General features: G+C 49.8%; 1 protein-coding gene and 1 long non-coding RNA gene across 2 annotated transcripts in view; one reads left to right on the top strand and one right to left on the bottom strand.

Annotated features, from left to right (window-relative positions):
* Positions 1-15,565, top strand: part of LOC139263511 (uncharacterized) — a 229,872-nt gene that overhangs the window by 145,045 nt on the left and 69,262 nt on the right. The gene's annotated exons all lie outside the window — the stretch shown is intronic.
* LOC139261938 (protein phosphatase 1 regulatory subunit 36) overlaps positions 1-15,565 on the bottom strand; it is an 82,814-nt gene that overhangs the window by 35,299 nt on the left and 31,950 nt on the right. Inside the window, exons 5-7 of the mRNA XM_070877106.1 lie at positions 10,071-10,210; positions 6,938-7,007; positions 792-890 (exon numbers count right to left, since the gene is read on the bottom strand). Of these exons, the coding sequence (XP_070733207.1) occupies positions 792-890; positions 6,938-7,007; positions 10,071-10,210 (309 nt within the window). The remainder of the gene's footprint in view (positions 1-791; positions 891-6,937; positions 7,008-10,070; positions 10,211-15,565) is intronic.

Raw genomic sequence — 15,565 nt, 5'->3', positions numbered from 1 at the left:
TGAAAGTGCCTGTGACTCGCACAAGAAGCCACTGATGTTGTTGGAAGCTCCTCACAGGATCTCCCGGGGAGTTTGTGCAGAACACGACAATCTTCCTGCAGTGTGTTCCAGGGGATGAACCTCGACCCATCTATCCACCACCTCAACCACACGCGTGTAAAACCCTTCCCCCTCTCCCTGCCCATGAGACCGATGCTCCCTAATCCTTGCTCTTCCAAACATTGAGCCCTCCAGAGTTGGATCCTGAGGCTCCTCAGCCGAGGAGGGGGTGGGGGGGGTTCCATGAAAGAATGGCACTTTCCCTCTCTTTCACCCCCAGCTCCTCGTTTTCACTGGTGCTCAGTTTCTGACTCCCCAGCTACTTCCTCCCCGTCAGGTGCTTGCTTTGAGAATCATAGAATGTTGCAGCACAGAAGGAAGCCATTCGGCCGATCGTGCCTGTGCCGGCTCATTAGTATAGCGATCCAATTAGTCCCACTCCCCCTGCCCTTTCCCCCATAGCCATGTCAATTTTTCCTCTCCAATTCCCGTTGAAAGTTATTGAATGTATTTCCACCGCCAGCTCAGATCACAACAACTCGCTACGTGAAGGTTTTTCACCCTCATCGCCCCCTCTTTTGCCGATAATCTTAACTCTGTGCCCTCCGGTCATCGACCCTCCGACCACTGGGAATAGTTTCTCCACATGTACTCTAATAATACCCATTATAGTTTTGAATGCCTCCATTAAGCGTCCGCCCAGTTACAAACTGTCGATATGTTTCCCAATACTTTCAGTGGGACCCACTTACGTCATGAACTGTCTCGGCTTGGTTTCCAATTCAAACTTATAAAGAAATGGATTAAAGTAATTGAGCAAAGCCATGAGGAATTCATTCAACTGGCGAGTCCTGGAAAAACGAAGGAAACAGGAGGCATTTTACACAGTGAGATCCAACCAGCCAAAATCAGAAATGAAAACGGGAAACGTTGGACAAACGCACTGCAGTTTTGTCCGGCGCAGGGAAAGGATGACGGGTCGACATTTCATCGGGAGACCCTTTACCACAACCACCTTGAAAAGTTCAGCTTTCTTTCTTCCCCTCCCTGACTTACTCTCCTCCTGTTCACCACCCCTTTACTACTGCAGGAAGACTTTTACAGTTAGGTGTCAGTTGTGGCTCAGTGAGTAGCACTCTCGCCTCTGAGCCAGAAGGTCGTGGGTTCACAGTCCCACTCCAGAGACTTGAACACAAATATCCCGGCTGATGCTCCCAGTGTAGTACTGAGGGAGTGCAGCACTGTCGGAGGGGCCGTCTTTCAGATGAGACATTAAACCCCGTCTTCTCTCTCATTTGGATGTAAAAGCTCCCACAACAACTGTTTCTGTAATGTACTTATGAATGACTCCACGAGACAATGCGTTGTACTCAAACTGTAGTGACCTTGGTCCTTTATTCGTAGCTCCAGAGTGAGGCACAAGCATGGTGGGCAGCCTTTTAAACTGGGCCCTGCACACCTATGCAGGTGATCCTCAGGTCTCCCACCACAGTGCCCTCTGGTGGACAGCTTCTGCCGCAGGGGCAGGAAACCTCGGTCTCCACCAGTTGCACCCTCTAGTGGTGCCAGCATAGAATATACACAGTGTAAACCTGATTGAAAGTACATCAGGTAACAAGTCTCCATCTTATGTAACTACAGAGAGAGCATATCTAGAGTCTGCATATATAACAGGTTCGAAGAAGAACAAGGGAATTCTCCCCGGTGTCCTGGCCAATAATTTATCCCTCAACCAATACCTGAAACAGATTATCTGGTCATTATCGCATTGCCGTTTGTGGGAGCTTGCTGTGCGCAAATTGACTGTCGCGATTCCTACATTGAATGTTGCCGGGTGTCTGACAGTAGCTATACTGGTGATTGTGAACTCGGTGGTGTTGTTGGCTAGTTCTGGTCAATTAGGGATAGGCATAGAAACATAGAAAATAGGTGCAGGAGTAGGCCATTCAGCCCTTCGAGCCTGTACCACCATTCAATAAGATCATGGCTGATCATTCCCTCAGTACACCTTTCCTGCTTTCTCTCCATACCCCTTGATCCCCTTAGCCGTAAGGGCCATATCTAACTCCCTTTTGAATATATCCAATGAACTGGCATCAACAACTCTCTGCGGCAGGGAATTCCACAGGTTAACAACTCTCTGAGTGAATAAGTTTCTCCTCATCTCAGTTCTAAATGGCCTACCTCTTATCCTAAGACTGTGTCCCCTGGTTCTGGACTTCCCCAACATCGGGAACATTCTACCTGCATCTAACCTGTCCAGACCCGTCAGAATCTTATATGTTTCTATGAGATCCCCTCTCATCCTTCTAAACTCCAAAGTATAAAGGCCCAGCTGATCCAGTCTCTCCTCATATGACAGTCCAGCCATCCCTGGAATCAGTCTGGTGAACCTTCGCTGCACTCCCTCAATAGCAAGAACGTCCTTCCTCAGATTAGGAGACCAAAACTGAACACAATATTCCAGGTGTGGCCTCACCAAGGCCCTGTACAACTGTAGTAAGACCTCCCTGCTCCTATACTCAAATCCCCTAGCTATGAAGGCCAACATATCATTTGCCTTCTTCACCACCTGCTGTACCTGCATGCCCACTTTCAATGACTGATGAACCATGACACCCAGGTCTCGTTGCACCTCCCCTTTTCCTAATCTGCCGCCATTCAGATAATATTCTGTCTTCGTGTTTTTTCCCCCAAAGTGGATAACCTCACACTTATCCACATTATACTGCATCTGCCATGCATTTGCCCACTCACCTAACCTGTCCAAGTCACCATGCAGCCTCCTAGCGTCCCCCTCACAGCTCACACCGCCACCCAGTTTAGTGTCATCTGCAAACTTGGAGATATTACACTCAATTCCTCCATCCAAATCATTGATGCATATTCTAAAGAGCTGGGGTCCCAGCACTGAGCCCTGCGGCACTCCATTAGTCACTGCCTGCCATTCTGAAAAGGACCCGTTTATTCCGATTCTCTGCTTCCTGTCTGCCAACCAGTTCTCTATCCATGTCTTTGGACTGATCTTTGTCACTGCTTTCCAAATGCGCTGCCATTTCATCCTTAATAATTGATTCCAACATTTTCCCCACTACTGATGTCAGGCTAACCAGTCTATAATTACCTGCTTTCTCTCTCCCTCCCTTTTAAAAAAGTTGTGTTACATTAGCTACCCTCCAGTCCATAGGAACTGATCCAGAGTGGATAGACTGTTGGAAAATGATCACCAATGCATTCACTATTTCTAGGGTCACTTCCTTAAGTACTCTGGGATGCAGACTATCAGGTCCCGGTGATTTATCAGCCTTCAATCCCATCAATTTCCCTAACATAATTTCCCACCTAATAAGGATATCCTTCAGTTCCTCCTTCTCACTAGACCCTCGGTCCCCTAGTACTTCCGGAAGGTCATTTGTGTCTTACTTCGTGAAGACAGAACCAAAGTATTTGTTCAATTGGCCTGCCATTTCTTTGTTCCCCATTATAAATTCACCTGAATCTGACTGCAAGGGACCTACGTTTGTCTTCACTAATCTTTTTCTCTTCATATATCTATAGAAGCTTTTGCAGTCAGTTTTTATGTTCCCAGCAAGCTTCCTCTCATACTCTATTTTCCCCTTCCTAATTAAACCCTTTGTCCTCCTCTGCTGAATTCTAAATTTCTCCCAGTCCTCAGGTTTGCTGCTTTTTCTGGCCAATTTATGTGCCTCGTCCTTGGATTTAACACTATCCTTAATTTCCCTTGTTAGCCACGGTTGAGCCACCTTCACCGTTTTATTTTTACTCCAGGCAGGGATGTACAATTGCTGAAGTTCATCCATGTGATCTTTAAATGTTTGCTATTGCCTATCCATCGTCAACCCTTTAAGTATCATTCGCCAGTCTATTCTAGCCAATTCACGCCTCAAACCATCGAAGTTAGCTTTCCTTAAGTTCAGGACCCTAGTCTCTGAATTAACTGTGTCACTCTCCATCTTAATAAAGAATTCTACCATATTATGGTCACTCTTCCCCAAGGGGCCTCGCACAACAAGATTGCTAATTAGTCCTTTCTCATTACACATCACCCAGTCTAGGATGGCCTGCTCCCTAGTTGGTTCCTCGACATATTGATCAAGTAAACCATCCCTAATACACTCCAGGAAATCCTCCTCCACCGCATTGCTACCAGTTTGGTTAGCCCAATCAATGTGTAGATTAAAGTCACCCACGATAACTGCTGTATCTTTATTGCATGCAACCCTAATTTCTTGTTTGATGCTGTCCCCAACCTTACTACTACTGTTTGGTGGTCTGTACACAACTCCCACTAGCGTTTTCTGCCCCTTAATATTCCGTTACCGATTTCACATCATTCAAGCTAATGTCCTTTCTTACTATTGCATTAATTTCCTCTTTAATCAGCAATGCCACCCCGCCTCCTTAATGCTGACCTTGTCAGCGATGCCCACATCCCAGAACGAATTTAAAAAAAATAATTCCAGATCACAACAACTCGCCGCATAAAAAAAATTCTCCTCGTCACCCCATAGGTTCTTTTGTTAATTACTTTAAATCTGTGTTCTCTGGTTACCGACCCTTCTGCCACTGGAAACAGTTTAACATAAGAACATAAGAAATAGGAGCAGGAGTAAGCCATACTCGAGCCTGCTCCGCCATTTTATACTATCTTGGCTGATCTGATCATGGACTCAGGTCCACTTCCCTGCCCACACTCCATAACCCCTGATTACCTTATCAGTTAAGAAACTGTCTATTTCTGTCTTTGTCTTGTTATGTACATGCTGTTTGTAGCCACCAGATGGTGTCATTGTCGGAGGCCACTGAGCAACACGCAGATGGTGCTGCTCTGGTATAAAAGGCCAGCCATTTTGTGAGTCAGTTACTTTGGGCCGTAATAAAGCAGAAACAAGGTTGTACCTTGTTCAGTTAAACAGTACTCAGTTTGTACCTTTATTGCATACATAACAGTCTTAAATGTATTCAATGTCCCAGCTTCCACAGCTCACTGAGGCAGCGAATTCCACAGATTTACAACCCTCTGAGAGAAAAAATGTCTCAGCATCTCTGTTTTAAATGGGCGGCCCCTTATTCTAAGATCATGCCCTCTAGTTCTTGTCTCCCCTATCAGTGGAAACATCCTCTCTGCATCCACCTTGTCAAGCCCCCTCATAATCTTATATGTTTTGATAAGATCACCTCTCATTCTTCTGAATTCCAATGAGTAGAGGCCCAACCTACTCAACCTTTCACCATAAGTCAACCCCCTCATCCCTGGAATCAGCCTAGTGAACCTTCTCTGAACTGCCTCCAAAGCAAGTATATCCTTTCGTAAATACGGAAACCAAAACTGCACGCAGTACTCCAGGTGTGGCCTCACCAATATCTTATATAACTGTAGCAAGACTTCCCTGCTTTTATACTCCATCCCCTTGGCCTTCCTGATCTCCTCATTTAGTCTATCAAAACCCTACCAAAAAGAACTAAAGGAAGAGAAACAGAAACAGACATTAGAGAGACAGACTTGAAGAAATGGTGGGGGTGGGGTGGTGGAGAGAGACAGAGGGGGCGTCATTTTAACCTAACTCAGCCGTCGGGGTGGGGGTGGTGCGCCAGTGTTACACCGCGCCCGGATTCACTCTCCGGTGAGGTCGTGGGCCGGGGTAAAACCACCACTCCCCCACCGAGACCGGCAGAGACTGCCCCCACAGTTAAAGTAACATTGCTCTCAGAATAACTGACAGAGACAGACAGGGAAAAACGTGAGAGACAGAGAGATTCAAACAGTGGCTGAGAGACATGCACAGAAAGATAGAGAGGGAGGGAGAGGGAGGGAGGAGAGAGGGAGGGAGAGCGGGAGAAAGAGAGAGGGAGGGAGGGAGAGCGGGAGGGAGGGAGAGCGGGAGGGAGAGAGAGCGGGAGGGAGAGCGGGAGGGAAGGAGAAAGAGAGAAAGAGAGAGAGGGAGGGAGGGAGGGAGAGCGGGAGAGGGAGAGAGCGGGAGGGAGAGAGAGGAGGAGAGAGAGCAGGAGGGAGAGAGAGGGGGAGGGAGAGCAGGAGGGAGAGAGAGCGGGAGGGAGAGCAGGAGGGAGGGAGAAAGAGAGAGAGAGAGAGAGAGAGAGAGAGAGCGGGAGGGAGGAGCAAGGGAGGGAGAGAAAGAGGGAGGGAGAGCGGCAGAAAGAGAGAGAGAGAGAGAAGGAGGGAGGGAGGGAGAGAGGGAGGGAAGAAGGGAGAGAGGGAGGGAAGGAGTGAAGGAGGGAGAGCGGGAGGGAGGGAGAGAGAGGAGAGCAGGAGGGAGAGAGAGGGGGAGGGAGAGCGGGAGGGAGAGAGAAAGAGCGAGGGAGAGAGGGAGGGAGGGAGAGCGGGAGGGAGAGAGGGATGGAGGGAGAGAGAGAAGGAGAGGGAGAAGGAGAGGGAGAGCGGGAGGGAGAGAGAGTGCGGGAGGGAGAGAGAGGGCAGGAGGGAGAGAGAGAGAGCGGGAGGGAGAGTGGGAGGGAGGGAGAGGGAGGGAGGCAGAGAGAGCGGGAGAGAGAAAGAGACGGAGAGGGAGAGTGGTAGTGAGGGAGGGAGCGGTGCAAGGTGCACACTCCGAAAGAGAGAGATAAATGGAGAGAAAGAAAGACTCCTATCGCTATTGTGCCTTTTACCATCTCAGGACGTCCCAAAGCGTTTTACAGCTAATGAAGTACTTTTTGGAGTGTGGTCACTGTCGTAATGTGGAAACGCAGCAGCCAATTTGCGCACAGCAAGCTCCCACAAGTAGCGATGTGATAATCTGTTTTTAGTGATGTTGGTTGAGGGATAAATATTGTCCCCTGGGGAGAACTCCCCTGCTGTTAGGGGCAGGGACAGAACGACAGCAGCACACAGCAATAGGCCAGCACAGAGACAGGCTCTTACCCCAACATTGGCTGAAACAGTGTCGGAATGGTCATTGAGTCATTTTCTTTCAGTAAAAGGAAAGCGGCGTCTGTGAGGGGAAGAACAGCAACAGGTTGTATCACAATAACCAATATCCTGAGCATGATTTACACAATGACCCTGTTTACAAAGAGCTCCCACTTTCAGTCACCTGCTCCACTGTTGCTTGCTGCTCACCTCGGCCTCCTGTATAACCCAGATCCACGGCTTTATGTGAGGGCATGTTTTGCTCTGATTCCAGCCCAACCATAGATTGATTCCTGGGATGAATGGGCTGACCTACGAGGAGAGATTGAGCAGAATGGGCCAGTGAGACCGCACCTGGAGCACTGTGTACAGTTTTGGTCTCCTTATCTAAGGAAGGATATACTTGCCATAGAGGGAGTGCAACGGAGGTTCACCAGGTTGATCCATGGAATGACAGGGCTGTCCTATGAGGAGAGGTTGAGTAGATTGGGCCGATACTCTCTGGAGTTTAGAGGAATGAGAGGCGATCTCATTGGAACATACAAGATTCTGAGGGGGATTGACAGGATAGATGCTGAGAGGTTGTTTCCCCCGGCTGGAGTGTCTAGACCCAGGGGTCACAGTCTCTGGACAAGGCCATTTAGGACTGAGAAAAGGAGGAATTTCTTCACTCAGAGGGTGGTGAATCTTTGGAATTCTCTATCCCAGAGAGCTGTAGATATTCAGTCGTTGAGTATATTCAAGACTGAGATCGATCAGGGAATCAATGGGACATGGGAATCGGGCAGGAAAGTGGGGGCGAGACAGAAGATCAGCCCTGATCTTGTTGAGTGGCAGAACAGGCTCGAGGGGCCGTATGGCCTAATCCTGCTCCTATTTCTTATTTTCTTGTAGTTACATAGGATTACATCGGATAATCAGCACAGAAACAGGCCCAACCAGTCCATGCCGGTGTTTATGCTCCACTCGAGCCTCCTCCCGGTTTTCCTCATCTAACTCTATCATCATAACCCTCTATTCTTGTCCAGCCTCCCCTTAAATGCATCGATACTATTCACCTCAACCCCTCCCTGTGGCAGCGAGTTCCACATTCTCACCCCTCTCTGGGTAAAGAGGTTAGTCCTGAATTCCCCATTGGATTTCTTGGTGACTATCTTATATTGATGGCCTCTCGTTATGCTCTTCCCCACAAGTGGGAATATTCTCTCTGTATCCACTCTATCAAAACCTCTCATCATTTTAAAGACCTCTATTAGGTCACCCCTCAGCCTACTCTCTTCAAGAGAAAAGAGGCCCAGCCTCTTCATCCTTTCCTGATAGGTATACCCTCTGGCATCATCCTTGTAAATCTGTTTTGTGCCTTCTCCAGTGCCTCTATATCCCTTCTATACTGTGTGCAGACAGATTGTAGAGCAGCTCCTCCTCGTAACGCATTGAGAAGAGATGAGGGGAAGTGCTGGCTGTTCAGTAGGTTTGGATTGTGAATTGAGGAACATCTGAACACTCAGGAGCTCCACCGACTGTCTAATGGCCAGGGCTTTGGACAAATGACATGGCACACACCAATTGGGGCATCTCGCTTCAGGCTCTCATTATCTCCCCACTGCAGCGTGGCACTGCGGGCACAGTGTGAGTTCACACCCGCCAAAGTCAGGAACGGGGAGAACCTCCCCTGTTGTTTCTCTAATACTGCCATTGGAACGTTTACACCCACCCGAGAGAGCAGATAGGGCCTCGGTTTAACATCTCATCCGAGAGACAGCACCTCCGACAATGCAGCTCTCCCTCAATACTGGCCCTCCGACAGTGCAACGCTCCCTCGGTACTGCCCCTCCGACAGTGCAGTACTCCCTCGGTACTGGCCCTCCGACAGTGCAGCGATCCCTCAGTACTGGCCCTCCGACAGTGCAGCGCTCTCTCAGTACTGCCCCTCCGACAGTGCAGCGCTTCCTCAGTACTGCCCCTCCAACAGTGCGGCGCTCTCTCAGTACTGGCCCTCTGACAGTGCGGCGCTCCTTCAGTACTGACCCTCCGACTGTGCAGCGCTCCCTCAGTACTGCGCTCCGTCAGTACTGCCCCTCAAACAGTGCAACGCTTCCCCAGTACTGCTCCTCTGACAGTGCAGCGCTACCTCAGTACTACCCCTCTGACAGTGCAGCGCTCCCTCAGTACTGCCTCTCCGACATTGCAGTACTCCCTCAGTACTGCCCCTCCGACAGTGCAGCGCTCCCTCAATACTGCCCCTCCGACAGTGTTTCACTCCCTCAATACTGCCCCTCCGACAGTGCAGCGTCGTTCAGTACTGCTCCTCCGAGAATGCAGCACTCCCTCAGTACTGCCCCTGCAACAGTGCAGTGCTCCCTCAGTACTGCCCCTCCGATGTGCAGCACTCCCTCAGTACTGCCCCTCCGACAGTGCAACACTCCCTCAGTACTGCTCCTGCAACAGTGCAGCACTCCCTCAGTACTGCCCCTCCGACACTGCAGCACTCCCTCAGTACTGCCCCTCTGACAGTGCGGCACTCCCTCAGTACTGCCCCTCCGACAGTGCAGCACTCCCTCAGTACTGCTCCTCCGACAGTGCAGCACTCCCTCAGTACTGCCCCTCCGACAGTGCAGCACTCCCTCAGTACTGCCCCTCCGACAGTGCAGCACTCCCTCAGTACTGCCCTGGTGTGTCAGCCTGGATTATATGCTCGGGTCACATAATTAGTTTTCCTCATCTTGAATCATTAAAAGTCCATCCAAACACCTGAAGCTGATCACAATGTCACTGCACCCAAATACATAGCTGTGAGGGGGGGGAAATGCACTTTTAAAAAAGTAACTGGCATTGAATTTAAAAATTGACCTGCCCGATTCAAAATGGACATGTGACAACATTTACTATAGATTGGGGCTCCATGTTGTAAATACATTGCGTTTATAACTCAGTACTGCACTGGGAGTGTCAGCCTAGATTTTTGTGCTGAAGTCTCTGGAGTGGGACTTGAACCCACAACCTTCTGACCCCGAGGAGCGAGAGTGCTGCCCACTGAGCCAGCCCCGGTGGGAATGTGCCCTAGTAAGAGTCAGCACGTTTGGAAGAGGAATGGAGGGAAAGATTGGGACAAGGGAAAACATAGTATTTCACGCCACATGCTCACTTTTGACATCCTCGAGTGTAACAAATTGTTTGTGCCGATGCGCTGATTTCTGGGCTTCCAGTGCGTTTGCCAGAATTTTCCTGCTGTCGATTTCTTTCCTCAGTAGGGCAATATTGTGCCCAGAAATGCCGACCTTCGGCCTGTTTCCAAAAAACAAGACATTATTGCTATTTTAACCCTACATCTCCCCTTCCCAAACTGAGATGAATGATCAGCCAGGAACTCATTGAATGGCAGTGCAGGCTCGAAGAGCCGAAAGGCCTACTCCTGCACCTATTTTCTATGTTTCTATGTTTCAAACAGCACAGAGGAAAACAAATCAAAACCACTCGATTTAACCTCTCACCCAAAAGGTGGCACCTCAGGCAGTGCAGCACTCCGTCAATACTGCACTGGGAGTGTCAGCCTAGCGTGGACGGAAAGCCAACAAATCCCCTGGACCTGATGGTCTACATCCTAGGGCTTTAAAAGAGGTGGCTATGGTTTTGATCTTCCAGAATTCCACCGCATGGTCCCAGCGGGTTGGCAGGTAGCAAATGTAACCCTGCTATTCAAGAAAGGAGGAAGAGAGAAAACAAGGAACTGCAGGCCAGTTAGCCTGACATCAGTCGTCGGGAAAATGCTGGAATCTATTATTAAGGATGTCATGTATGTAACCTTTATGGAACAACACTGCAATACTGTATAACGTAAGAAATGCACACCTTGACCACAGGGGGTGAACTTGTGGGAGACACTATAGGGCTTGACCTTGGAAGTGGCGGCGTTGATGGCTCAGACTTTCATGGCGGGGGAGGAGGAAACCAAGATAATATACGCGCGCAATTCTGCCTCCAACGTGGCGATGGATCAGGGAGTCAATATCATAAACGCGACACAGAGCTCCGCAGGCAGGCAAGTTCGAGACACCCCAAGCAGCAATAGACCCAAGAGTAAGTCTCCAACAGAGACAATGGCAGACTGAACGGACATTTACGCCCCCCCAGTGGACAATGTGGCCCGGGATGGGGCCATTGACACCCACTAACAGGGTGCTCAAGAGCAGTCAAAGGGACAATCAGCGAGGGATGCCTTGCAACAGCTCTTTTGTTCACAACAATGGGAATCTCAGTTCATGCTGGAGGTGTGGGGGCAGACATACTGCCAGGACTTGCAGGTTTCAACAGTTCGTCTGCAGAAATTGTAACCTCAGTACCATTGAGCTAGAATGTGCAGAAAGCCTGTAACCAGGCTAATATATGAGGCGGATGAACTAGATGAGGAGTCTGCGAGGTAGGATGATGCTTGGGGCAAATCAATGGACGCTGAAGTTCAGCGGGTTCATGTGGCAAACATTCATAGCTCATATACCAAAACGCCATCTATGATGATGAAAGTCCTATTAAACAGCATCCCTGGACGCATGGAGCTGGACACGGGGGGCCAGCCAGTCACTCAAGAGTGTTCGACAATTCGAAAAGCTGTGGCCACTAAAAGTCAGCAGACCCAAACTAGAACGCATTGAAACGCAATCACGTACGTACACCAAAGAAATCATTCCAGTGCTGGGCAGTGCAATGTTGGCGGTCACACACAATGGATCAGTGAACCGGCTGCCGCTCTGGATTGTCCCAGGCAATGGTCCCGCACTGTTGGGGAGGAGCTGGTTAGCTGAGATGAACTGGAAATGGGGGGATGTGCACGCAATGTCATCTGTGGAGCGAAGTTCGTGCTCACAAGTCCTACAACAATTTGAGTCACTATTCCAACCTGGCGTCGGTACATTCAAAGGTACCAAATTAGTGATACGCATCACTCCGGACACCAGACCAATGCACCACAAAGCCAGAGCGGTGCCGTATGTGATGCGGGAGAAAATTGAAAATGAATTGGACAGTTTGCTGAGAGAGGGCATCATCTCGGCCTTTGAATTCAGCGACTGGGCAAGCCCCATCGTTCCAGTCCTAAAAGCGGATGGTTCGGTCAGGATCTGTGGCGACTACAAGGCCACTATCAACCGGGTGTCCCTACAAGACCAATACCCGCTCCCGAGAGCGGAGGACCTTTTTGCCACGCTGACAGGCGGCAAGCTGTTCACCAAGTTGGACCTCACTTCAGCCTACATGACCCAAGAACTGGCCGACGAATCCAAACTACTGACCACCATCACCACGCACAAGGGACTGTTTGTTTACAACAGGTGTCCGTTTGGCATTCGATCAGCGGCCGCGATTTTTCAAAGAAACAGGGAAAGCCTGCTCAATTTCATTCCTGGAATAATCGTATTCCAGGACGACATCCTCATCACGGGTCGAGACACCGAGGAACACCTCCACAACCTGGAGGAGGTGCTACGCCGATTGGACCGGGTAGGCCTGTGACTGAAGAAGTCTAAGTGTGTGTTTTTGGCTCCCGAGATTGAGTTCCTGGGCAGGGGGGTTGCTGCAGATGGGATTCGGGCCACCGAATCCAAAACAGAAGCAATTCAACGAGCGCCCAGACCCTGCAACACATCGGAGTTGCGTTCATTTCTGGGACTCGAACTATTTCGGGAACTTTCTGCCGAACTTAAGCACGTTGTTGGAGCCGCTTCACGTGCTCCTGTGTAAGGGTTGTGATTGGTTTTGGGGGGACTGTCAGGAACGGGCTTTCAATCGGGCGCGGAACCTACTTTGTTCAAATAAGATTGACCCTGTACGACCCCCGTAAGAAATTGGTTCTGACATGTGATGCATCGTCCTATAGGGTCGGGTGCGTGTTGCAGCAGAGTAATGCTGAGGGTCAACTACAACCTGTGGCTTATGCCTCCAGGTCACTCTCCCAAGCTGAACGGGGTTATGGGATGGTTGAGAAGGAAGCACTCGCATGTGTCTATGGGGTGAAAAAGAAGCATCAGTACCTTTTTGGCAGGAGGTTCGAATTAGAAGCGGACCACAAGCCGTTAACATACAGCGATGGGCTCTCACGCTGGCTGCTTATGATTACTCCATCCGGCACCGGCCCGGCACTGAAAATTGCGCTGACGCACTCAGCACTGGCCACCACTGAGGGGGCAGCGGAGCAAAGCGCCGAGATGGTCATGGCTGTCGATGTCTTTGACAGCACAGGCTCCCCCATCACAGCCCGCCAGATCAAAATCTGGACCAACAGAGATCCCCTCCTATCCTTGATTAAGAAATGTGTCCTGACTGGGGATTGGGCGCCCGCACACGGAGCATGCCCTGAGGAGGTCAGACCGTTTCACAGACAGATGCATGAGCTCTCCATCCAAGCCGACTGCCTACTATGGGGCAGCCGGGCAGAGAAACATTCATCAGGGAACTCCACAGCGAGCACCCGGGCATCGTGCTGATGAAGGCCATTGCCCAGTCACACGTTTGGTGACCGGGAATTGATTCAGACCTGGAACACTGCGTTCGCAGGTGCACGACGTGTGCCCAGCTGGGAAATGCCCCCAGGGAGGCCCCGCTCAGCCCGTGGCCCTGGCCCACCAGGCCATGGTCACGTATTCACGTAGACTACGCGGGCCCGGTCATGGGAAAAATGTTTCTCATTGTGGTTGATGCGTATTCGAAATGGATCGAGTGCATCATTTTGAATTCGTACACGACATCCACCACCGTGGAGAGTCTGCGCGCGGTCTTTGCGACCCACGGCTTGCCGGACATCCTTGTTAGCGATAATGGCCCATGTTTCACAAGCTACGAATTCTGGGAGTTCATGTCGGGTAATGGCATTAACCATGTCAGGACAGCACCGTTCAAGGCGGCCTCCAATGGCCAGGCGGAACGTGCGGTCCAAATCATAAAGCAGGGCATGCTCTGGATTCAAGGACCCTCCCTTCAATGCCGCCTATCGCGCCTCCTGCTGGCCTATAGGTCCCGATCACACTCGTTCATGAGGGTACTCATGAAATGAACACTCAAAACTCGGCAGTCCCTCATTCATCCAGTCCTGTCCGACATTGTTGAGAGCAAGCGCCAGTCACAAAATGAGTACCATGACTGAAATTCAAGGGGGAGATGCATAGAAATTTATGACCCCGTATTTGTTCTCAATCACGCTTTGGGGCCCAAATGGCTTGAGGGTACTGTAATAGACAAAGAGGGGAACAGGGTCATCGTGGTTAAACTTAACAATGGGCAGATATGCCGCAAGCATATGGACCAAGTAAGAAAAAGGTTCAGCATGGACACTGAGGAACCTGAGGAAGATCATGAGATGGTGCTCACACCACCGCCAGTGAACGAGCAACAAGAACATTCAGCAGCATGCACAGTCCCTGCGGTCAGCCTGGACAGGCCGGAATCACCACAGGTGACAGAGACGCAGGCCAAGGCTCAACAACCAGAGCTCCAACTGCGGCGCTCCACGAGGGAGCGCAGACCACCCGAGAGACTTAACCTGTGATCCCAATAAGATGTTGAGGGGGAGGTGATGTCATGTATGTAAACTTATGTAACACCACTGCAATACTGTATATATGTAAGAAATGCACACCTTGACCACAGGGGGTGAACTTGTGGGAGACACTCCTCACCTGGTCACCCAGGTCTATAAAGGGAGGTTCCCACCCAGGGTCATCACTTCTTGGTCCTGTGAATAAAGGTGCAGGTCATGGAGTGACCTTGTCCATAGAATGTGCCTCGTGTGGATTTGTGGCATTGTGTAAGGACTTTACAAAGGATATGGTAACAGGGCACTTAAAAAATGATAATATGATGAGGGAGAGTCAACACAGTTTTATGAAAAGGAAATCGTGTTTAACAAATTTATTAGAGTTTTTTTTGATGGTGTCACTCACAGGGTCAATAAGGGGGAATCAGGCTAAGTAATGGGGTAAGAGGTGGCAGATGGAGTATAATGCGGGGAAGTGTGAACTTAGCCACTTTGGTAGGAAGAATTGAAAAGCAGAAATGTTTTTAAAAGGTGAGAGACTAGCTAATGTTGGTGTTCAGAGGGATCTGGGTGTCCTTGTACACAAATCACAGAAAGTTAACATGCAGGTACAGCAAGCAATTAGAAACATAAATGGTATGTTGTCCTTTACTGCAAGGGGCTTGCACTATAAGAGTAAAGACGTCTGACTGCAATTATAAAGGGCTTTGGTGCGACCACACCTGGAGTACTGTGTACAGTTTTGGTCTCCTTACCCAAGGAAGGATATATTTGCCTTAGAGGGGGTGCAATAAAGGTTCACTAGACTGTTGCTGGGAAGAAAGGGCTGTCCTGTGAGGAGAGATTGAGCAGAATGAGCCTTTACTCGCTGTAGTTTTGAAGAATGAGAGGTGATCTCATTGAAACATATAAAATCCTTAGAGGCGTTACAGGATAGATGCAGGGAGGATGTTTCCCCGGACTGGGGAGTCTAGAACCAGGGGTCACAGTCTCAGAATAAGGAGTCGGCCATTTAGGACTGAGATGAGGAGAAATTTATTCACTCAGAGGGTGGTGAATCTTTGGAATTCTCTGCCCCAGAGGGTTGTGGATGTTCAGTCGTTGAGTATATTCAAGAC

The sequence above is a fragment of the Pristiophorus japonicus genome, chromosome 4 (genome assembly GCF_044704955.1).
Source record: "Pristiophorus japonicus isolate sPriJap1 chromosome 4, sPriJap1.hap1, whole genome shotgun sequence".
NCBI lineage: Eukaryota > Metazoa > Chordata > Chondrichthyes > Pristiophoridae > Pristiophorus > Pristiophorus japonicus.
This window is presented reverse-complemented; position numbering and strand designations above follow the sequence as displayed.